The sequence below is a fragment of the Aythya fuligula genome, chromosome 12, assembly GCF_009819795.1.
Source record: "Aythya fuligula isolate bAytFul2 chromosome 12, bAytFul2.pri, whole genome shotgun sequence".
Classification (NCBI taxonomy): domain Eukaryota; kingdom Metazoa; phylum Chordata; class Aves; order Anseriformes; family Anatidae; genus Aythya; species Aythya fuligula.
In genome coordinates, this window is record NC_045570.1 from 8,241,359 (window position 1) to 8,265,470 (window position 24,112).

General features: G+C 52.3%; 1 protein-coding gene across 2 annotated transcripts in view; it reads left to right on the forward strand.

Moving 5' to 3' along the window:
* The window catches only part of GNAO1 (G protein subunit alpha o1), a 128,704-nt gene that overhangs the window by 34,029 nt on the left and 70,563 nt on the right, over window positions 1-24,112 (forward strand). For both annotated transcript variants that reach the window (XM_032195915.1, XM_032195916.1), the window contains exon 3: window positions 7,499-7,640. In XM_032195915.1, coding sequence (XP_032051806.1) covers window positions 7,499-7,640 — 142 coding nt within the window. The remainder of the gene's footprint in view (window positions 1-7,498; window positions 7,641-24,112) is intronic.

Genomic DNA, 24,112 nt, shown 5'->3' on the forward strand with positions numbered 1-24,112 from the left:
GCATCAGAAACCAAGTCACTGCGAGCAGGAACCCTCCGTCCCTCGCTGCATTATTATTTGGGAGCACACCAAGAAGACGAGCGCGGCCGTCAGCCTCCGCTGGTGCTATTCGAAACCCTCCTGGCCCCGAGGCGTTTTCCCCAGAAAAATGCAATCTCATCTAATGCAAGCGCTGCTGCAGGACTCTCTGCTGCCCAGCTGTCTTTTTTTTTAATCAAAAGAAAGCCTGAGCTAATGGGTTTTGACTGTGTTCCTTCGCTGGTCGCACTGAGCAGAGCAGGATGCATATTACAGCTAATTAGGTGCACGGAGGGTAGGCAGGATTTGATCTCGATATTCAAGGCCCCCGGAGAGGGCATGTTAGCAAAGTTACACAACTCCAAATTTCACTGCAACCAAACCGTGCCAGTGCCCTGACCTTACATAAAGCCCAAGCCTGCTCCCTGCCCGGGGCTGGTTGAGGACAGCCTCGCCTGCGCCCCTCCTTGCTCTTTTTCCTTCCCCATCGGGCAGGTTTTTAGTTTGGCTTGTGGCAGCGCATGAAAGTGACTTCAGGCAGCAAGGAGGAGAGATTCGTGCTTCTCCTGTGTTAGCAGATGGGGTGGATTTTCTCCTCTGACACCTCCCAGCAGCACCCACCCGTCTGCGTGCTGCCAGGAAGGGGCTGAGGTCGGGCTCTGCCCTGGAGCAGTGCCGTGGTGCTGGGGACCTGTCCTCGGCGTGCACAAAGGAGCCACCTCCAGCATCGTTTGCCTTCTGGAAAGGGGCTAAATATGTTAAGGGACAACACCAAATTACAGGAGGTCGAAAGAGATGCTCTGAATTTGGGGTCGGGTTCCTCCATCGCTGCTGGGGTCTTCCCCTTGGTGTCTACGGAGGAATGCTATCGGTAGGGTGAACTGTGCAAGTACAGCCACGCTTTTTGCTGCCCCTGGGCACAAAGAGGCTTGGTGTGGGTGCTGCTTCTTCCCCAGGGTGCTTCCTTTTCCTGGCTCTGTGTTGTTAAATGCCAAAGGGCGGCCACGTTCCCGTCAGGTCTGGCAGGAGCACTCGTGCGCCAGCTGGCTGTGCCCTGCCTGCTCGGCGTTGCCTTCTGGTGAAGCAGCAGTAGTGGCGTCTTCCATTTATCATCAGCAATTCGTTGCTTTCAGGATGTAGTAGGCTATTTACACTCCTATTTTGTGTACACACACTTAAAAACAGAGCATTTCGCTGCCCTGCTTCCTGCTTGGAAATGGCAATACTGAAACAGCCTCATGGAGCAAGCCAAGGAAGGGTCGTTGGTGCATCCCAAAAGCATGGTGCAAAAAACACCACCCAGTGAAGGGCACGTGGCAGGGAACTGAGAACACAGCCCAGGAAACCCCTCAAGGTATCCCAGAGCCAAAATGAAGCATTAATGCAGACCTCAGTTAGGAAATAATCCAACTAAGAGCTGCTTCAGAAAAGCCATAGGACCTCAGGGACGCAGCACCACGTTGGCAGTGCTCTTTGGTGTGCTTGTTTCTAGTTCTGGGCTGTAATAAACTGGAAATGAAGAGTACTCTGCAGGTTTAATACACCTGAAACCAAGCTGAAAGGAACGGCTTTCAGGTAGATCAGGGTCTGGCCCCCACCTGCCTGGAAGCCAGTCACTGCTAGCTCAACAGCACTTCAGCTACAGGCAAAAATAAGGCATACAAGAGTTTCTCATAACATCAAGTTTAGCTTTCTGGCCAGCAGTTACAGTACAGAAGCACATGGCTAGCTTGAACTGGACCTCGTGAAGGCATTAGAGCTACTTACACACATCGATATTGGACACAAATTCTGCCTTAGAGGAGCACAAATGCTGCTGCCCGGTACAGGTCCATGAAACTTTTGCAGTTCATCTGAGGAGGGATAAACTCAAACGTGTCCAGGGCCGTAGGTTTTGGCAGCATATTTTCAATGTCCTGATGGATTTGCTTATTTTTTAACAGGAACCAGCTGGTCGGTAACAATAACATTTTTGCATGCAAGAAATACTTCGGTGGTAGGAATTCAGTTTTGAGTGACCCGAAGGTATTTCCTCCACGAAGGAGATTTCCCCCAGCTGGGATTCTGTCACGGGGCTCCATCCGTATTTCTTGCACGGGCGTTAAAAATCCAGGTTGAAAATGTTAAACTCTTTAAAACAAGCTCCATCTGCGACTCCCAGGTCGCCCTGACTAAGGAAGTTGTTTTTCTTTGCAGAAAGCAGGCATCTTAATCTCTGCCTTGGCAAATTTCTTGCAGGAATAGGATGTACGATGTGTCATGCAAGCATGGCCCGAGTGGAAGAAGTCTGAGAGTTTTGAGGGATTTTCATCCTGTCCCGAAGGTCTGAACGGGGTTTTTGCAGCCTTTGAACCACAAGGTCATGGGCATCTGCGTTGATTTAGTTTAACATAATCCAGGAGTTTTTAATCGCATTTCAAGCTATTAAACGAGTGAGAACAAAATCACTGGAATTTAGCTTCAGAACTCTCCCATAAACAAACTTTTCAGCCTCGCATGGAGATAAAAATAATTCTAAAAAATAACTGATTATGTCTGGCAGAAAATTTTCCATCAAAATTTGATCAACCGTTTCCCTTCCCTGCGTACTAAAGTAAGGGCTTTTTGCATGCTTCTTTCTTCCCGTTCGCAAGCAGAGCCCACAGAGCTTTTGGAGTTTTTCCTTGCAGGATATCGGGGTGCATTTGTGAGCTCCCCTGGGCTGCTGAGGATGTAGGGGACAATCCTGAGCCCAGCTGAGCGGTGCTCAGCATCTTCCCTCCCCGCACCCGCAGCCCTGGGAGGTGAAATTCATCTCCGTCCAAAAGCTGTGCCTTCAGTCCCTTGATTTGTGAAGATGAAGGTGAGGAGCAAGGACTGCTTTTAGAGGAGCCGGGCCGTTCGCTTGCGAGGTGTTTGCTGGCGGCGCGCTCCTGGTGTAATCATCTCCCGGCGCCGTCGTGCCCAGTTTTATTCAAGCAAATCGCTGCAGTCCCAGAGATGTGCACTGATACGGAAAAACTTCATTCGGCTGGAAACATCCTGCTGATTGAAAGTAAATCATCTGAGGTAGAGCAGGAACAGTATGGGATTTATTGTCTCTGCTAGGTAATTGGAAGTCTCCATGTACGTCTTTCACGGCGCTGCCGACAGCTCAAAGCCACACAAGGTTCCCTGAATTTGGGAAACGTTTCAGAGGCTGTGGCTGGAGGCTTGGGAAAAGTAAGAAGGTGGAGATGCCTGCATGCAAAGCTACAAAAAGGATGGAGCATGCTGGAGAAGGGGGCACAGAGATGTTGGCAGCGGCCCCGCTGCTGATCGCTGAGCACTTCTTGAGGGCACTGGGAGGACTGGAGAGGTACCATGAGACAGGAAAAATGCAGGCATGGTGCTCGTCTCCAAATGCAGAGGGAGAAAAGAGGAGTCAAAGAGATACAGACCAGTCAACTTCCAGAAGTTTTCAAAGGAGCTGAACTATCAAATAGTTTGTAAGCACCTAGGATGTAAAAAGGGAGATGGGGGACATCCAGCGGGGCTTATTCAGAAACCGAGGGACATTAAATTAATCTCATTTCCTTCCTGGGCAGGAAGGAGGAGAGCAATAGTTGATGCCAGGTCTACATTTTGGGAAGGGCCCCACCTGACTTTCACAAAGTGACCTGGAGGGACAGCCTGGCTAAAGTTACCCCACATCTGATGTAAAAATGGGCAGGTAGCACCGCTTCCTCCTGGAGCACAGGGTGCCAGCGGTTTGGGGGGCAGAGCAGAGGACCCAGGGGTCTGGCAGGGAAGTTTTGGGGACAGACGGACAAGTATTCCCCCTGGGTAAGCTGAGATCAGCCCTAAGGTTGAGACCCAGCCCTACTGAGTTGGAGCCGTGGTGTGTTTCGCTCAGAAAACCATTTCCCAATGGCCAGGGCACCGTGTGGCAGCGGGGACGTGCAGCAGAGCGATCCGGGGCTTTGCTCTTTGTATATGCTCCATTTCTAAGCGAAAGGCTGAAGGCACCTAAGTGCTTTGCTGAATGGAAGCCAAAGCGAGCTGCTACGCGGAATGCAACCCCTGCTTCCAAGGATTTCATTTATTTGGTAATTAAGCAATAATCACCGAGGCACTGGGCGCTTCTTCGGGATTAATGCCTTGCTGGGGGATGGCAGAAGATCTGCCCTTCAGCAGAGCCCTTCTCCTCAGCACATACCTGTCTGTTAACGCCACCCTAAAATGGGTATGAGAGTGTAAGATGCAAGCACATGGGCTTGGTGGCGATGGGCAGGAAGCAGGCACGAAGGGGGCCGGTAGGCAGTCAGCTCGTGTCAGGCGTCTCGCACCATCCCATTCAGAGCATGGCGGTTCATTAATCACTCGGTGAATGAAATGGCTTTTTAATTGCTCGGAATCGCTTTAAAAAATTACAGCATTGTCTCCCCCCCCCTCCGCAGCCCCCGGGATCCTCTTAAATCCCTTTTCTTCCTCTGCCCTGGGAAGAACCGGCTCCAGCGTGGCAGAGCATGGATTTCAGGCAGAAACAAACACAAGCCCTTTGGAAAACAGGACCCAACTTTTTAGAGCTGAAAACCCTCTGTTCCCATGAATTTGCAAGTTACTTAAGGAGCAGCCCACCCTGCCTGAATCTTTAAAGGCTTCCCAGCCTTGACACGCCACTCTATTCCTTCCTACACGCTTTGCATTTCTAATGGCCACAGCTGCCTGTAGGGTCCAAAACCCACCGCTGCTCGTATCCTGGGGCTGTTCCCCTAGCAGAGCACCTCCCGGGCGCTGCTGGAGCTTTGGAGGTAACGTCGTGAGGGTCTGTCCCCGTAAAATGAAGCACAGCAGCTGTCCTGCAGGCAAGGAGACGGGCACATCCCAACAGGGTGAGTGGCAGCAGGAACATTCCCAAAGAACCACGGAAGAGGCTGCCAGAAAGGCTCAGCGAGCAGCTCACCAAGGCGAGCAAGAAGGGAAGCGTTTTGCTGAAAGCATATAGGACAATAAACCAGTTCACGGTGTCCTAGCAGCCTTTGGAACAGCACTAGTCAGTGGGGATTTGCTCACTCAAATCTTAGGTAATGTGCTAACTGCGTGATTGATTAATCCGTAGGTACTTCCTACAGCAAAACTTCAATACTGGCATCTGCAGCGCTGCTTTCAGCCGCGGTGGCTGCCTTCCCAGAGAAATTTCACAGAAGAACAATCGGGTTGGTTTTTTGTTTTTTTTTTTTTCCTCCGTGTTCTTTTATGCCCCGTTTCAAAGCAGCGCTTTTATGTCCGCGCTCTGAAGGACGTCAGCGTGCTGCCCCGTCAGCAGGATGTTTGCTGAGGGACACCGGAGCTGCCCTCCATCGCTTAGCTCTGCCCCTGCGTGGCAGGGGGCTCACTGCCCTTGGGGGGTTTGGAAACGCCGAGGGTTTGCACTTAGACATGGAAGTGTCAGGCAACAGCTTCATGGCTGGGGGATGGAGATGTTTTAAAGGAGGGCAGAGCTCACCTCTTCCTGCTGAGCCCTGGCCCTAGCTGATGCCTGTCGGTGACGGACACAACCCAAACCAGCCCAAGGTTTCCTTGCTCCTCTTTCCCCCAGTGCAGCAGAGCGTCAGGACCAGACACATCCCCCCTGCGTCCTGCAGCCCTTACACTGCCCCTTGTGCCTGCTCCTCTTCTCACCCCTTCCATATTCCCTTCTGTTCCCTTCTCTTCATTGCCCTGAACACCATTCAGTGCCCCCAGCTCCCACCCCAAAGCGAGCAGCCGAGAGGGATGAGTTATTTCAGGCGATGCTGGTGCCAGCCCCCTGCCTCCCCAGGCCCCCTGTCCTGCCGTGCTTGTGGCTGCCGTGCTGCCCGCTGGGGAACTGGTGCCGAAGGGGCTGAATTCAGCAGATCCCTGTGCTTCGTGCCAGCCGTAACTCCTCAGGTTTGACTGCAGCTCTTGGCCAAGCGCGTTTCCCAGCGCTTCAGCAGCTCGTCCCGGCAACGCTCACTGAGCCGTGCGACGTGCTGCTCACACCCGGCTGCGGGCCTCGCTCCTTCCCCGTTACTGAGCCGTGAGCACTGGGTGCTGTCCATAAGTCTTCTTAAAAACCCAGACTAGCTCTGAGCGGGGTTTCTGCCCAGAGACTCAGATCAGCAGCTTCAAAATGCCCCGGAGTGTTAATCTGAGCTGCCCCGTCCTGCTCTGCCTCTGCTTGCAGCCGTATTTCTGCAGGACTCGAGGTGTGTTGGAGCGAGTCCTGCCAGGAGGCTGGAGTTCAGTGTTGTGCTGGGGAGGGCAGACGGTTGCCACTTGCCTTAAAGCACCTTGTTGGGAGGTTCACGTTGTGGGAAGTGGAGCTGTGCCTTGCTGTGTCGCCCTGCTCTGGGTGTAGCCATCCAGCAGTAACAGGAGGCTGGCTGCCGGCCCCGCTCTCTGCTGCCACCCCGGCGCTGTCTCCGTTGCAAGCTCACATACGATCCCTGCTAGACCTCCCTGTCCCGGGGGGAGATGCCAGTGTTGGTCAGGACCTTGGTTTGTGATGCAGCAAAGATAAAAAAAAAGTCCTGTTACGGACAGGCTGCTTGGTTTTATCAGTGGCAAATCTGTTACCGAATCTTATCTGGTGTCCGGTGAGATCTGAGACTGAGCAAGGAAGGAGTGCGTTTGGGCTAAGCGGATCATCTGCTCTGCTAGCATTTAAGAGACGGGATCATAACTTATGTCTTCACCGGGAAGAATGGTTGTCAAACTCAATTAGCTCTGGGAACGCTGGCTGTGCTCTGCACACACCCTGCCGTAGCTCTCCAGTCCCTGAGAGATGGAGAAATCTCAGGGGCCAGGCTGCTGCCCAGGCAAGTGCAGGATTTTGTGTCCTGCTATGGGCCTCTGAGGAGGATCTGGGCTGGGAGGAGCACTGTGAGGCTGCCCCCCAGGCATGGGGCCATGGCAGGGTCTCACTCCATCAGATATTTCCTTTTGCAGGGTCTGAGAGCCCAAAAACTCTCAGCACGGCTTGGGAAGGAGGTGTGTGAAGGGCTGTAAGCCCTTGGTGTGCTACACAGCTAAATCTCTTCCTTTATCCATGCCTGTGTCTGTGTGCACACGGGGGATTTCGACTCGGGCTCCTTTTGTAGGCGCCCCAGGAGTTACTATGAAAAGGGCCAGCCATGACTTAAGGTTTTCCATCACCTGTTTGCGGTCATTTAGATCTGATCTGGGAGCGTAACTCTGTAGACATGGACAGCAAAAATAAGCTGGGACGTGGAAACCTCCTCCTTGGGACTGGCACAGATGTGGGCAGGGGGCTGACCAGGCTCCAAGTGGGACACCAGACCTCAGCAAAGAGCAGAAGGGACGGGCTGGGATGCCCTCGTGGTGAACAACCAGGGAGGTGTAAAAAGAAATGCTGCCTAAATCACCTGGGTCAGGCTGGCAGGTGTGCTCTTCAAAGGAACACAGCACTGTTTGAAATGCTTCCCCCGCTGAAATGCCATTCTCAACAGGTTTTTGTCCTCTGCTTTTTCTCCAGGATCATCCACGAGGATGGCTTCTCGGGAGAGGACGTGAAGCAGTACAAGCCGGTGGTCTACAGCAACACCATACAGTCACTGGCAGCTATCGTGCGCGCCATGGATACCTTGGGCATCGAGTATGGAGATAAGGAGCGACGGGTGAGTTAAAGTCACCGCTGCTTGCACACAGCCTGCGGAGTGCCGGGGTGCTCCAGAGCACAACCAGGATGTGTTAGCGTGATCTGAATGTCTTGGGGGCAAAAGGAGGGAGGGGGACAGATTCGCGTTGCTGTTTGTTGCCTATTGCGTGCGGTTTGTGTAACAAATAGGTGCGTCGCAGCAATTGCACATGACATACCCACTAAGTTAGGAAGTGTGGCCCTGGGGAGCTCTGTGTCACAACAGCCACAATCTCTCGTGCCCTGGCACTGGCCAGGCAACGTGAAAAATAATTCTGTTCATCTCGGAACAGCCTAAAGAAAGAGGTACTGACAGACCTGGGGCAACAGTGAGGAGATGTGTCCTGTCCACTGCGCGTGTGCTGGGTGCTGAGCTGCAAGAAGCGATGTCTCGGGGAGAAGCCTTGCTGATCCCGTCCAGCAGCCTGTTAATGGAGGAAGGCTTTTAGGATGAACTGCACTTTTGCAGGGGCTTGACTGGCTTTTACTCACGTCCCCCATCCAAGCGTGCCCGAGCAGCAGTTTCGCTTGCAAACAGGAAGGTGCGTTGATCCACTGGGGCTATTACAGACGGGGTCTTGGGTAGCAGCGTTGGTGTGTTTCTGCCGGAATAACAAGTGGATGTCTGGCAGTCTCCTCAGGCCACACACCTAAGCTAGCCTGTCCTTCTGCAGTTGCTCCTGTGTTGTTACTTTAACCAGCTCCCTATTTTTAAACAGTGGCTCCTTTGCCGGGTGACTCTGCCATCCTCTGTCTCTCCTTTTTGCCTTTGTGGATCAAAGCAAGCCCACATGAAGAAACACAGAGCCCTAGGGAAGTCAAGACCACTCATTTTGCAGAAAGTAAAACTACTTGGTTTCACTGGAAATAAAATAATTTCAGATTAAAGACCTGGTAGAGGCGAAGTCCTGTATGCCGCTGAGTTTATCATGACTATTTTTAGGTAGCTATCAAATGACAGATGTATTACATACCCCAAACTCCTATCTAAGGGTTGATAATAAAAGCATTCGGTGGAAGGGATGCCAAAATCCTGCTGTGGTGTTCCTGCATAAAGAGGTACTTTATGTCTCCCAGTCGCAAAGGGGCATTTGGATTTCTTTGCATCTAGGGATCTTTCCCTCAGGAACTCTAAATCCTGGAGACTTTTTCATCCCAAATGTAGTGATGATACAATAATGGAGTTCTTGTGAGCTTGCCGAGAACTAATGCTGATGGCTTTCAAACTGACTACATTAATCTGTTGATTACTCAGTGACTCAGCTCTCAGCAAGGCAACGTATCTTGTCTCAGCTAAAAACCTATGTCCAGGAAAACAGAAACAAATCATTCTCCATGTCTGATAAACAGTCTGTGGCAGACAGCTTGAAATTGTAAATTTTCTTTTCTTTTTGTAATGCCCGAAGCCCTAATTCTAAGGAAGGAAGCTCAGCATTGCTTCAGTGTCAGGCCTGGCGAAGCAGGGGGCACGGAGCGGGAGGGCTGTTCTCAGGGCTGCCAGGAATGAGAGATGGAGTTCTGGGCTGCATGAAATGTCACCTCCATTCATATTCCTACGGAAAAGATGCCAAATGCCCTAGGATCATAAAGGAACTCAGGCTAGAGAGGACCTCAGGAGGCATCTGGCCCAAGCTCCTGAGCAGGCAAGGTGAGCTCTGAGGTCCAAGTTTGCTCAGGGCTTTATCCAGTCAGGTCTGAAATCCCCCGAGGATGGAGACTCTTTGGGCAGCCTGCACCACTGTTTTAGTGTCCCCGTGATGTTTCGCCATGTACCTGGCATGAACCACTTGTGTTTCAACTTCAGCTTTATGGCAGTACAGATCTTCAGATCCTCACTATCAGGGAGGGGGTGACTCAGTGTCTTCTCCCTCCGTAGGCTTAGCACTCCTTCATCCAGCAGCAGATGGAAGGGAAAGAAACCAAGAAATGGCCTCTCAGGCTGGGGGCTTCCACTTGCTCCTTTCTCTTAGCCAACCTCCGCAGAAAGTTGCTGGTATTAGTAGGAAATGCCATTTATTTTAATCTTGCAAAGAAATGCAGGGCTTCTGCTCCCCTGCTTTTGTTATTAATACACAGCTGCTATAAAGAGAGGCCATTAAACAGGCGATTTGTTGAGTATTACGCTACACAGTTCATCCCTTTTCAAGCAGAGCTTTTCTATTTTAAAAGTCATTCCCCGGCCAAGGGTTTCTGATGCAAATCTTTTTGTGGGGGATTTTCCCTGCTCATCACTTAAGCCCCCAGGAGAAAGGGCTTCAGCAAAGGGGAGCTGGAGCTGGGCTGCTCCGACCCCTGTTCAGCAGCAGGGATGGAGGGGACATGGCCCCGGGACAGGTTTTCTCGAGGCTCTGCTTGGCTCTGACAGCTTTCCCCCCCCAGACTCCACGGAGATGCTTCTCCTCCGTTATTCCTTCAGAATGGCACGCTGGCAATGTTCAGAGCGAGGGAAAAAGCCACCTCAGCCTCCCCTACGTAATAAGTGTGAACTGGACAGTTTGTACTTTTGTTATTGAGGTAAAATAACCAAATCCTCTCTCGCTTGTCTCCTTTTTCTGCTGCCCTTAATTATGCCGCCAGTATTTAGTCTAATGGAAGTGAAAGGCTGGGGGAAGAGTCCAGGCTAAATCTCTTTGCTCCTGTCCGTCAAAAGGCGATCAAGATAGGAAATACGAGCTAAAAAGACAAAATTAATCACAAAAAGCAGACACTTCAGGTCTCGCTGACCTGCTCTGCCGATAAGGACCTGCCCCCAGGTTAGGGACAAACAGTCTGCGTGTAGGATTTCACTTCTATACGTGGTGCTTGCTCCAGGAACAGGCTTTCTGTCTGCCTGGCGAAAGGTTCATGGTCTGCAGGCAGCTCCCAGGTCCCCATTCCTTGCCCTGCACAGGCAGATGGAGCACATCCCGCCCTCACACATCACATTGCCACCGGCACACAGCCCAGAGGGTCTGTCTGAAACTCCCGAAGAGCGGTGTCAGTGCGATGCCACCAACCTTTTCACATGCCACAAGCAGTCGGGGGGGAAAAGAGCAGTCCCTGAGGGGATGGGGCCTGCGGGAGGCCTGGAGGTGTCCCGCAACTTCTGGGCCATCGGCGCCGTGTCCTCCCTCCCTGCCTAGCACAGAGGAAATGAACCCACGAAGGCTACAAAACCAGCTGTCGAGTGTGTTGATATTAGCATAAACCAGACAGAAATAGGCTGAAATCGTTCCATAATTACTCAACAGAGAATCCCAGTATCAGGCGCCGGGATCAGATACAAACACCTGGGGTGGTGGCAGGTTCACGGGCCCAGGGTTTGGGAGGTGGCAGGAAATGGCCTTAAAATTGATTTTTTTTTCCCCAGTGGGAGTCTGGAAATGGCTCTGCTTCAGCTATGAAAGGGAAAACTACAAAGCGGCTGAAGTGTTAAAAATTTTCTACGGGGATTTTTTTTCCCTTTCAGGCTTTGTAGCAAAACGTGTCTGCGGCGGCCTGATGTTTTATACAACATCTAACTCCTGTGCTGTGGAGCTAAAGAGGGACATAGAGGTGTGACATTTTAAAATACCAGTTGGTGATGTGAAAAAATAAATAAGTGGTTTGTTTTTAATCTGTTTAATGCAATCAAACAACCCAGCGGAGCGGGCTGGCACGGGGGGCACTGTGTGTGGGAGCTGCCTCCAGTCTGCACCCAGGCAGCTGATGGCAGCGATGGGAACGTAACCGAAGTGTTAATTGGGTCTGGTCGTCAGTGTTAGCCTGGATGACCAGCAGCAGCTGCAGCCTGCTTGCTTGCTGCATGCCCTGCAGTTCCTGCAGTGCTGGGTGCGATGGGCTCACCGCTGGAACAGCACCAGGCAAATGCTTCAGCCTGTCCTTCACCAACACCCAAAGATCTGTCGGGTTCCCCTGTTAAGGCCAAAGCCAGCTTCCTCGCTCACCCCCTCTTCGTCCCTCCACAACGTGCATTTCAGCTCCCAGCGTTCAGGTTTTGGAGCAGTGGGGCCAAATAAAAGGCAGGGCATTGCTCGAGAGGTGGGCAAAATGAAACGAAAAGGAAAGCACTTGTTATTTTCGCAGCCTGCCTTGTTGCCGGGGAGATGGTTGGCTCAGTCAAGGCAGGCTTCTTGTTGTTGGCCGAGGTGGCCCATGTGTTGGGAACCAGTGCTGCAAAATGAGGGTGGGGGAGAAAGAAAAGAGAGCACAAAGCCCAGCTCAAGCTCTGCTGGAGGCTCTGTAGCCAGAAGCTCTCTCTTCCATATCCCTCTGATGTATTTTCCTCCTTTGCCACCTTCCAGTCCCTTGAGCCCCTGAAAATACAAAATCTTGCCGTAGTTAATGATCACAGTAAAGTAAGAGCAGAGTACGAAGACAGTTTATGATATCCCTTTGCACCAAAAGAGCCTGAAGCCGTCTACTTCCATGGCTCCCCTCTGCCTCTTAGGGGGTCAGACCCACTGCAGGAGCCCAGCCACACCGGTGGAGACATGTGGCTGGACCCAGGAGACTTTGCTTTGCTTTGCTTCACTTTGCTTCACTTTGTTTCACTTCACTTCACTTCACTTCACTTCACTTCACTTCACTTCACTTCACTTCACTTTGCTTTGCTGCAGCAGCACAGCTTGGCCCCGTGCTGCTGCCAGGCTGAGCCGTGGCCGTGCAGTCACTCCGTGATGCTCTCCGTACAGCGCCAAGGCTCGCCCCAGCAGCGGTGTCTGTTCCTCTGTAGCCATGCTCCTAATAGAGAGCATTTAGCGTGGAGACAAAATCAGCTTGTGCCATGGCTATAAACACATCACGGGGCGCGCTCGCAGACAGGATTTGGCCTAGAAGAGCCCTCCAATTAAATAAGCAGGTTGTAGAGGTGGAGGTTGCCAAGTCTTCTCGGAGAGTTTACTTAGGCTAAGTTTGTCAATCCGTCCTCCCTTCCAACCTGGGTAATTACAATAGCAAACTGGCAATTCATTCAGGGCTGAAATGTGACCTGAGGTCTGGCACCGCCTGCCTTGCAGCTATTTATAGGGCAATAAACAAGAGTCGGAACCCTGCTCTGCCACAGGCAGGGCAAGAAATCCTGAGTTTGTGCAGGAGGGTGATGGTACCAGCGCTGAGGAGAAGGGGAGGGATGGGGACTGGAGCAGAAACAGCCTCCAAGATACAGTGGCAGAGCAAACAGCCAGGTGCTCGGGGCAAGCAAAAGGCTGCTACACCCAGCAGCATCAACCACCTTCCCTGCCCCTACAAGACAACCGATCACGACCGGAGCCCTAAAAACCAAAATTTCCTTTCCCCTTTACTCCCCCAGAGTGGCCCAGCAGGCGTATTTTTAGTTAAAATTCCTAAAGAGGGAAAAAAGGCCGTGCGAAATGGAGCCGGCAGGAGGCAGGGGGAGTGGGCGGCCGTCGCGTAGCGCGTTGGGAACGTGCTGGGCGCCCGGTGCCGCGGTGTGGGGCCTGCTTCGGGATGGTTCCTGTCGTGTTGTCAAGGCAACCTGTGCATCCTCACACAAACGTAAGCACTGGGTCTGTTTTTTTGGAGTCTCCCTGAAGCCGTGGGCCGGCGCAGTGGTGGTGAATGGGCAGCAGGCGGGGGACGGGACGGGAGAGGTGTTCACCCCTCCTGCCAATCCCTCCGCACTTGGAAACCTGTTCCTAAGAAACACATTTCTAGGGGGAAAAAAAAGTGTTTTGATCCACTTCAGCATCCTGTCTGAGTGAGGCAGATGAGAAGAATTGCTGCAGTCACACCTCAAAATGCCATTCAGATCTGTTTCTTTGGTGAGTGCTTGGCACTGCACGCTGCTGACACTTTCTCCCAAGCTGCATTCCAATCTGAGCTTGGCTTTATGGCTCATGCTATCAAACCAGTGACCAGAACAGATGCCATCAATTAAAATTAGCCTTTAAATTCTCTTTTGAAGAAAAACAGAGGGAAAGAGATGTCTCAGGGGATCGCTGATAAGAAAGAGACCACGGTTGTCTAGCTCCAACGCCAACCTCTAGATTGCATCTGATCACATCTTTCACCACCTAGAGAGGGTTTTAAAGAAAAGGGTGCTCGAGTCTTCCCAGGGATACACGGCGAGACAGTGAGAGGACAAGGCAGTGGTCACAGATGCCAGGAAAGGGAATTCCAGCCGGACACAGGCTCGGACACATAGTACCTCCCCTCTTCTGTCCGTGCCATCAGCAGAGGTCAGGACAACCTGCTCTAGAAGGGCCGCCCAGCCTTGGGGAATTAAAATGTGGAGGGCTAAGAGTGGCCTGAGGACATTTGTGGGGGAGAATAAAAACAAGAAATACCCAAAAGGTGGTTTTTAAATTACGAGTATTGCCTTCCTCTTCAGCCAGCCAGCAGGAGACAACGTTCAGGTGGAGTCACCCGGCGCTGTTTGGTCCCCGGCTGGTGGAAACACCAAGTCTTCAGGTGCAAGCCCATCCTCGGAGCTGTTTTGTTTCTGGTGCTTCAGCTTTCAGCTGCCATTTTAGGCGTGATTTCTGGGTAGTGAGGAGCACTAGTGCTCCGTGGGGTGTAACTGAGGAGCCCCGTGTCCCCCAGCCCTGTGCAGCATCCCCAAACCCTGGGGACACGCAGAGCCCCTGCTGCAGGGAGGCTGGTTGCTCCTGCTCCCTGCCTGCAGGCTCTCTTTTCACCAAGAGGGTGATGTATTCTTCCCCTTGAGCTTTGTGTGTTTGATAGGGTTTTTTTTGGATGATGCAGGGAGTATTTTTAGTTTGAAAAGGGGGAAAAAAAAAAAAGCCGTTCCCTTGGAAGAAGGGCTGCCAGCCTTCCCTTGTGAGATTTGTTATTCAAATGCGGCCGCAGTCAGAGCTGCCACCAGGGTTATGTGGCAGGGAAGCACTCGTGGCACGGGAGAGGCTGAAGGAGCTGTGGGACTGACACAGGCGCTGGGTGCTGCTTCCCATTTCCACGGGGTGCTGCCTGGAGATGGCTCCTTGAGAGCCCCTGCAGGGGGTCACGATGGGACAGCACGAAACTGCCAGCAAGCACCGTCAGATGCTGTTTGGCCTTCTCTACAGCCTCTCTGTCCATAAAGGGATTGAAAGACCAGCACAAAAAATCCGGGTAGCTATTTCGTGTGGTGCAGAGCTGAGGCACCGAGGTTTAACGTGCGCCACAGTAGCAGCTTTGGAGATGCTGTCTGTGTCTCTGACCCGACGGGTGATGAAGCACTCGCTCAAAGCCTTCCAGATGCCGCCCCCGTGTTTGAGACTGAAGTTCAGGCTGCATCTGGCCGTGACCTCTGCATGCCCCACGCAGGCAGGCTGCTCCCTTCAGGTGTGTTTGCAAGTCACCTCTCCCAGCAGCAGCCTCAGAGAGCTACGAACTACTCAGCACATTTCCAATGCACGTCAGTTATTAGGTGGATTTATTTCCATCTCTTCTGGGAAGTGTTGGGAAGCGCTGCTGAGTCACGCTGCTTACTCACCGGTTTTAGAGCACCATTTAAAATATTTGTTTTCCAAATGCTTTCTATGATGTTCCTATTATTTGAATGTCTCCAGATGTAAAACAAAAACATTTATGCAGGGCATCCCTGGCCTTTAAGAGCTCTCTGGCACGTAACTCACAAGAAGGCACACGGCAAACGTCTTGGGAAGGGACCTCTCCCTCGGCTCTGCCATTTGATGTTTATTCAGGGAGCGCAGCGAGGGGTGGCACAGGCTTTGCTCCGAAACAGCTTGGGGCTTCTCAGCAGCACGGGCAGGCTGGGCTTGGGACGGGAGGGAAAAGGAGGAGGGAGGAGAGCCTGGGCAGCCGCCCTGCCGTGCCTGCAGTAACCCCGGGCATCCTGCTCCTTCCGTGCCAGTGCCACTGGGACAGGGGAGGTCGGGCACCATGCCCTGTCCTGTCCCCTGCAGAGCCCAGCTGAGCCAGGAGCCAGCCGTAGCTGTCCCCGTACAAGTCCCTGCAGAAGGCAGGGGGAACTGCACCGAGCTATTGAGGCAAAGAGACAGGAGCTCCAGCTCTGCCCTTGAGCACGCAGGAAATTAAAATGTGCATCCACACCCCAGCCTGCTCCTGCTCGAGGGGAAACCTGTCCCTGCCAGGGCAAATGGGCAGGGGCTCGTACAGCCACCGCGGGGATGGCTGCTGGCCCCTGGGAGGAGGCGCTGGGACCTCAAACTGCACCACGTCCGTCTTGTGGGAGGTGGAAGGCAACACGCAGGGCCTGCCGCACGTGAGGAGTTCATTGCCTGCACACAGGTTTTCCTGAGCTGTTAATCAGCGCTGTGTACATTGGCAATAAGTGGTTAAAGACACCATACGGGAGCTCACTTCACAGCTAATGTTACTGCTTTGACACAAGCCTTGTCTGCTGAGCGAAGCGTGAAGACTTCTGGCTGGCTGGAAGGGAACAGGACCCGCATGGCTCCCAGATACGCCGTTCACCTGGGCAGGACCGACTCAGCACGAGGCAAGGCAGGATTTCCCCGCCTTTCATTCAAGGGAAGGGAAGAATCCATCTCCAGACGGAGACCAGAAACAACAAAGCCCCCAGAGCTGCAGTGAGACAGTGTCATTCTGCACCGTGGCGATGTTTAACCTTGTGGTCAAAGACACAGCTCGAAACTGTGCAAAAACAGACACAGCAGACAGGAATCAGCCCGTGTCCGCTTCGGTTTTTTGATAGCTGGTGGCTGGGGGCAGAGGACGCCCCATCCTTCTGCAGCCACGGCGCTTGGGGCAAGGCAGCACATCCCCCTGCGTGTCCCAGCGCGCTCGGGAGCTGATGCTGGCAGTGCCTTACGGCCACAGAGTGTCAAAACCCCGGCTTTAAACCCATTTCCTTCATTTTCCAGGGCTGTAGGAGCCCCTGGTTTGCAGCACATTATGTCTGTTTCGATGGCTGTTGCTAGATCCTTTCCCTCCCATAACAAATAATTCCCCTAGGTCAGCCATTTACCATTAACTCTTCCTTTTCCTGGTGTAAGGTGAGATTAACTCCATTGATTGCAGAGCAATTACTCCTCATTTATGCCAAGATCACGGGAATGGAGAACCAAGTCATGCACAGAAGCTCCCCCAGGAGACCTCGTGTGCTCCAGTTAGCTCGGTGGTCGCCCTCCTGGAAGCCCAGCCATTCCCACCCACCTCTTCTCAGTGTGAAACCATCCTGAGATGTGTGCTCCTTGGCAGGAAGGGGGGTTATTTGTCCAGTTTTTCTTGCTGGATATGCATTCCAGATGGTGGCCAGGTCTCTGGGCTGTTGGGCCATGCGTTGAACACAATTTTGTTGTTTGGCTCCCCGTGGGGCACGGCTCATCCCAGGTCCCCACCTGTGCGTGTCCGTGCAACAGGAGGCAGCGGTGGAGAAGCAGAGAGCATTTTCTGAGGCCAGGAGAATGTTTCGTTCGCCAATTTTATTGAGTTTTTATTTAAAATAATGAGAGCTTTTAGAACTGGTACATGATATTCCAGGCGACAATGGAAATTTTTTTTTTCTGAGAAGGAAGAGATCCCAGCGGTCTCAGTCCAGCAAGTTTGATTTCAGCCTGTGAAGTTAGGAGTTAGTTTCTTCCAAGGGAGAACCAGGTCTTGTCTCCGTTCCTTCCTCCTTCATTTCATAACATTTCTGCTTTTTTTTTTTTTTTTCCTTGTAGGCAGCACAGGTTTTGGCAACACAACCTGTCTGGAGGCGCAGCATGACATTTTTGTGGATGCCAAAACCAGGGGATTTTTGGGTTAGGTTTTCCTCCCCGAATTTCAGTTTCAGTAATCGCTATTCATGCAGCAAACTCTCCTCGGGCACTGTTGGATTCATGTCTTCTGCGCTCCGGCCTCATCTGCAGCGTGGAGCCAGATAGCTGCTCCGTGGTGTTCCTGCTCTGCTGGGGGAACGGCCTCCCTCCAGCCCTGGTTCAGAGCGTTAGCACCTGAGCCAAAGATCTCGAAGCCATTTTTCTTCTGGCCTTTGTTCGCCTTAATTACTGCCATTGGTGTGATCGGCTTAGTGCAGCCTTTCTCTTGCCAGGACCCACTGCTGTATTTATGAGCATGCAGAGGTTTCCATGCGGCGATATTTGGGCTGCCCTTGCTCGAGTCCCTGGGATTTAGATTTACACACCCCTTCGTTTTACTGCAGCCTCGCTTATTTTCCTTGCTGGTGACCCCTCACAAGCCACCCGGGTTTTGTCGACGAGTTCAAGCTCTGCTTCTCTCCACTGCTGCCTCATTGCAGGGTCTTCCCTTGCTCGCTTCAACCCCGAGCTCCTTTACCTGGGAAGCTGCAGGGGGTTCAAGCTGCTGCCCGAGGGTGGTGTCCGTGTGCTGCTACTGCGGGCTGCTTTATTTAATGCGCTCCAGAGGCAAAAAAAATGTACCAAGGCTCAAAAAAACCCTATTCAGCGTGATGGTGGAGCATGAGCCAAGCTCGGGCTGGTCTTGTGATGAGTGAGTAGGCAAAAATCCTCATTTCTTCAACTTCCACTCCAAAAGCAAAGTCTCTGGGAAGGCGATGGGATGATTTGCAGCAGCACGCGAGGCTCTGCGGAGCTGTCTTTGGCTCAGCAGCTCTTCAGGGCACTGCGGACTAAGAGATGAGCATCTCGTGTGTCTCTGTTGGGTCCAGGCAAAAAGTGTGCGTGCACAAGAAAACCCCGACCCCAGAGCCCTGAACTGTGTGCCGGCAGCTCGATGCCAGCCCCCAGCATCAGCACTCGCAGCGATTTCAGCAGCAGGGCCAAAAACCGAGGCGGGCTCTTGGCCATGAGGTTTCAGAAACCAAGAGCAGCCGGGCCCAAACTACACCTCTGCCTGTTTCACGGCCGTGGGCTGCTGGCACAGCCGTTTCAGCACACTGAATCACCTCCAGGGCCACCTCTCAGGCAGGCAGCCTCTTCTGGCTCCCTTCTTCCCAGAGGAGCTGCCGGGTGTGCAAGGCTGGCCCCGGGCAGGCATCCCTGGCAGTCCTTCCCTCGGCACCGCTGCTCCGTGAGGCAAGGAGCGAGCTGATGGCTCTGTCTGGAAAAAGCACGATGGTGAGGACAGAGCTGGCAGCAGGAATCCCCTCCGTGCTGCAAGCTGCCTTTCCTCTGCTGCTCTGCAGGGCCCCGAAATCCTGGGCAGGCGAGACCCGACAGTTTTTGGTCATGCTGCCTGTCAGCACGCATTTTCAGCTGCGTTTATCCGGGCTGGTCTAAGAGCAGTGAGGACTGAAGGAGTGGACAGGCTATCGCACAGCGCCCCTTGTCTCCTCTGCCGTCAACTTGGCGTTGGGCAAGTGTGAAGGAAATAAACAGCGAGGGCTGGTGGGGAGGGGAGGCCTATCGCTGTACACTATCATTATCTAACTCGCCTTGAAACCCTCCAGGATGTCCCTGGGAATTTGTTCCAGTGCCAGTGAGTCTTCAGTGAGCCTTTAGGAAGAGAAAGATGTGCCCCCCAGCAGCCCTTCCCGGCCCTGTAAGACAACCAGGCAGAACCAGCACACCGCTATCAGCCCTCTCCTGTAAGGAGCTGTGGTGTGGTGCCTGGGGTCAGGCAGAATTAGTCCTGCAAGTTGCCTGAGCCAGAAAAATCAGATTTCCCTTCGTAGTGGTTGTGCAATTCCTGGTTCAGCGCCTGTCCCAGTTGCCAGCAGTCACTGGTCAGGCTGCAGTGAACCCCACGAAGGAGGCTGAACAGTACCAGGGCCGTTCCCAACTGAGCTGGGTTCTTTGTGTGCTGGTCTAGCAGAGGGGGAACATTGTCAGGGTAAAGGCTGGGGTCTGCTCGGGTCGGGCGGGGAGCTGCTGGCTTTGCTTTGTTTCTTCCTCGCCATTTTTCCCTTGGCCCCTGTGGTGGCTTGAAGGCACAGCTGGGCTTGAAGCGGGCAGCAGGACACCCAGCACCTTTGTGCACACACCCGGAGGTACAGCTGGAAAGCCAGGGCACCTGAGGCAGTGCCTCAGACTGAAATCCGAATGGCCATATTCTAGAAGTGGTCAGGAATGAAGTGTTTGATGTGTGGAAGGAGAAGAGGTTCGGTTTCACGTGCAGGACCGCCACCAAAGCTCCTCAGACGGCTCTTTCCAGCTCTTACGGGAAAGCAAGGGGCAGTAACTCCTAGCTGAATGCTAAAAAGGATATCAAGTAATGGCACGATAAAAGTAGCATCTCCGCAACTGCAAAAGGTTGTTCTAAAGGTCAGATCTGCATGTACTCTCCTCGCTCTGCGAATAGCTATTGCTTTCATCCACGAGTTGAGCTTTTGACTGGGACAGGCTGAAATAACCAGGGCTAAAGCTGTCCCGTCCAAAAGGCAGCGACTTATCGCTGGGCATGGCGTGCTTCCAAGAGCAGGCTCTGCCTCTGCAGATATGACATCCAGCGTGGCAGAGAGCAACCCAAGAGGGCAGATGGCTCACGTGGACCATCCTCACCACCAAGCCTTCATCATCCCCGGGCTTCAAAACGCTGCAGTGCCCCTCTGCGGAGAGACAGCGGCACCGTGGCGCTCCCTGCAGCACGGCCTGAGCACACGGGCTTCGTGGCCAACTCCTCTTGTAAAGAGGTGTGAAGAGTTTTTCATTCAGAATCCACTGCCCAAGGCTTTTTATCTGGAGTTATGCTTCCTTTGCCATCCCTTAAGGTGAGCTGTCAGGAAGGAGACCCCAACAGCTCTGCTGGTGCTTTTTCTCTCTCTCGTACGTGGTTAAAGCAGAAGGGCCCTCATGGCACAGCCAGACAGACCAAAAGAGCCACCTTGCACAGAAGGGGCAAGCAGGACCCTGCTCTTTTTGCCACCTGGGTTCCTGGGTGTCACACAAATCTGTTGTTCGCATTCTTTTATTGATGTCCTTCCGTTCCCATGGCAGCCAGGCGCTCTAATGGGCGAGCAAGAAACAAAATTAAAAATAGAGCAGTTTATTAAATGTCAAAGCAAATTGGTGTGTCTCGCAGAAGTGCCCTCGGGGGACTGAGATGGGAGCACGGAGGAACTCTCAGGGCGTCCACTCCAAAGCAGGGAGACAGCAGGGCCAGAAAGGCTGGGGGCAGCGCCTCGGTGTCTGCACATGGCCAACGTGTCAGCCCAGGGAGGCTGCAGCCACACAGAGCCCAGGAGCCTCACCAGAGCTGTTCCCACACTGATGTGTACGTGGAGGAAGGCAGGCTGTGTCTGGAGGCTGCACCAAACCTCTGTCGTCTACACGGTGAGCTCCTGCTGCTGCCACCAGCTCCGTTTGCCCCATTTTGCTCAAACTCCTGCTCAGGCCCCATCCTTTGGTACAGCACCAGATCTCAAGAAGCAACTTACTCCTGGCCTACCCAGCTGTCCTGTTTATAACCGAAAAAGTGTGTAATTCACAGTGCTTTCTAATTAGACACTGGAACTACAGTCCTCCTTCGCTCCACTCTAATTTGCTGCATCCCAGGCCTTTCAAGTTGTGCGTTACCTATGTCACGTAGGGAGAGCTCTTCGAGGGTTTGAAGCCAGCAATTATGTGCAGCCCTCATTTGTCCTTAGAGCTGCTGTGGGTTCACATGGAATCATCCCAACAGCTAGGATTAAAAGACACTGTTCAAGCTCTGTCCAACGTCAGGGGTCACTTGGTCCAAAGCATGGCAACTTGGAGCCAGATTGCCAGGCTAGAAAAGTTTTTTGCAATCCCAGTCCCTCCTGACCTTTGCGAAAGGCCTGAATTTTCAGGAGTCCATATTTGGTAGATCTCCATAGCAATCTGCATCTCAGTTTGTGGCTGGCATTCAGATCTCTAAAAATGGAAATGGGTCCTCACCACTTCGACTTGGAGATTATTCATTACAGAGGGCAAGATCCGGAGAGTAGCTGGACGGTGGCGAAGCAAACAGCCACTGGAGGAGCACGGGGCGGGACGAGACATCCCCCAGCACCACAGCGACACGGGCACTCGCAGAGGAGGAGCGGGCCGATTCTGTGTGTTCCTGGGACTGACCACGTGCGTACAGCTGCTCACCTCGTGTGTGCAGATCAGGTACCCAGGCTGACTCGTTAAAAGCCAGCTTAATAGGTGTGGACTCTAAGAAGTTGTTAAACACACAGGCAGTATTCACTGCAGAAGGGTCTCCCATGCGCGTTTAACTGCGGCGCTGTTATGCTTCTCGAACGTGTTTATTACAATCAAAACCAAAAACATTTCCCTGGTATTCGTAGGGGAAAACCAGAGTAGGACTGCAGAGTCCCTCTGATGCTTTCAGGGAGCTCTTCTCAGCTAACTGTGCAGCTTAAGAGCTTCAATCTGGGGAGGAAAGTTTCTGAAAGTGCTCCATGTCTGCCGTTGCCTCCACCTCTCCCTTAATGACTGAATGAAGCCTTTCAGGTCCTGCAGATGTGCGTTAACACGGCAGGATTTGTCTTGCCAAGCCCCTCCATAAAGAGAGCAGCAGCCCCAAGTTAGGGCCTTCCTTTGCGGAGCTGTCTGGAGAGAAGCAAAGAGCTAGGAGCTGCCAGGGGATCGCCTTCCCTCCCTCTTCCAGCAGCCCTCCCCGCTGCGGCCGCTCGGCGCAAGCATCCCCGCGGAGGTCAGATCCTCAGCCCGTGGAAATCCAGCCGGCTCCACCGAAGTCAACCTGGCCCCAAGGCTTGTTTTGCTACTTTAGCAGAGAACAAATAGAGCAACATTTCATAACGGCCTAATGAGGCACATTGAAGAATGCCCAGGAGACAGAGACAATATCAGTGTTCCTTGGCACAGGGAGGAAATCAAAGGCATTTGTTTGTTATCTGAAATGTCGATCTCTGTTCCTTTCAGTGGTGGGCAGACATTTTTATAGTGTGCGTTCCTGGAAATACTCAGATGTCACTGCTAGCGTGTTCCAAGAGCACTATTTATTTCCAGATACACCTATAAAAACTGAGACTGAAGCAAGGAAATATTCAAAGCCATTACGGGTTATTAGGTTTGAAGTGGCGCTTTGCACTCTGCATGGCCCCAAAAGGCCCAACACTTCCAGCCCCATTCCTTCCTACTGAATGGAAAGCAGCTCTTGGACTTGAGAAAGCCCGGTAGGAGAGGAGCCGCTGCCCACTAGGCTGTAAATCAGCTGGGATGAAAGCCAGCAGCACCCCGGTATGGAAATGGGATTGCAAAGACTCCGACCACGTGGCTTACTGGGTGACACTGGTAGTAGGGGGGTGGTTGGACCTGGTGATCTTGAAGGTCTTTTCTAACCAGGATGATTCTAGGATTCCACATCTGGCCAGGCGTTAAGGGAACCCATCGGTGCTGTAAGAGTAAGCATGGGCAGCAGCTGATCTCAGCCTCTGCTTGATGTGCGCATCCAGGTGGGCTGGTCAGAGGGAAGGACTGAGCCATTTCCCAGAACACCTGCAAAAGCCCTCTTTAAACCCCCAAACAGCAAAGGCTGCTGTATAGTTCAGTTGCCGGGTGACTGGAAGGGGTTATCCCATCCAAGGAAGCCCATCTCCTGCAAAAAGGGTTTCCCAAGCAAGCAATGCTGTTCTGCTAAAGCTGCCTTTGACAGAGATTTCTCCATTCCAGGCTGGGTATGGGAGGCAAGTACATTAATACACTGCCTGCCAAGCAATGCAATGCCATTCCTTTCACTCTGCTCACTCTGGAAGCCCAGTTAGGCATAAGGAAGCAATGAATTTTGCTTATTTGGTGACATTTTTTTCCTGAATGTCACTTTAAAAAAAAAATAAAAAATAGAGCAGATGAAATAGTTCCCCACCTCTCATCCCCTACACCCAAAGCCAGAAGTGTTTTGACTAGGTCAGGTGTGCTCAGTGTGGTTTCTGCAGTTAAAAACCTATCATCTGGCAGGGCTGTAATCAGCCAGCCAGCCATCAGGGCTGTATCAGCCAGCCTGTGAGTGAACACCACTCTGCTGTTTTTGAGGACACACAGCCTGTTCCACAAGATCATCTCATGCCCACTGTTTCAGAATGCCTCTGCAAGAGATTGGAAAAAAAAAAAAAAAAGAGCGGTTAAAAAAAGCAATTCAGACATTAACAATGTCATGGCAACAGCAAATTAGTGCCTCAAAAGCAGATCTCAGATCACTAAAGGTTTAGGGAGTCACTGCACTGCAGGACTGAATGAAATATTCAGCACACAAAAGAAGTCCCCGCATGGTTTTGTATTTGTGATAATGACGCCAAGCAAACTGCTATTTAAATACATTTTTTGCCTAAGCATGGATTTTTCTTTCCTGCAAAAGATTTTAAAATAGCCTGCTTCCCAGGTAAACGCGGGCCGGTGCTGATTCTTGGAGAACTTTGACATTTGCAAGCGTGATCGTAAGCATCAGTTTTAGCTCATGGGGAAAGCAGTTGATGTAGCAAAAAATGATGGCAAAAATAAGTGTTTTGTGAAAGTTACCCCCAAGAGAGATTTTGGATGTTGAGTAAGATGATCTAACGTGAGGCAACAGCCTGATAATGAAGAGTGAGGCAGACAAACTTAAGTTCTGTGTTTTCACCTAAGCCTGGCATGTGCATAAGCAGACAATAAACTTCCC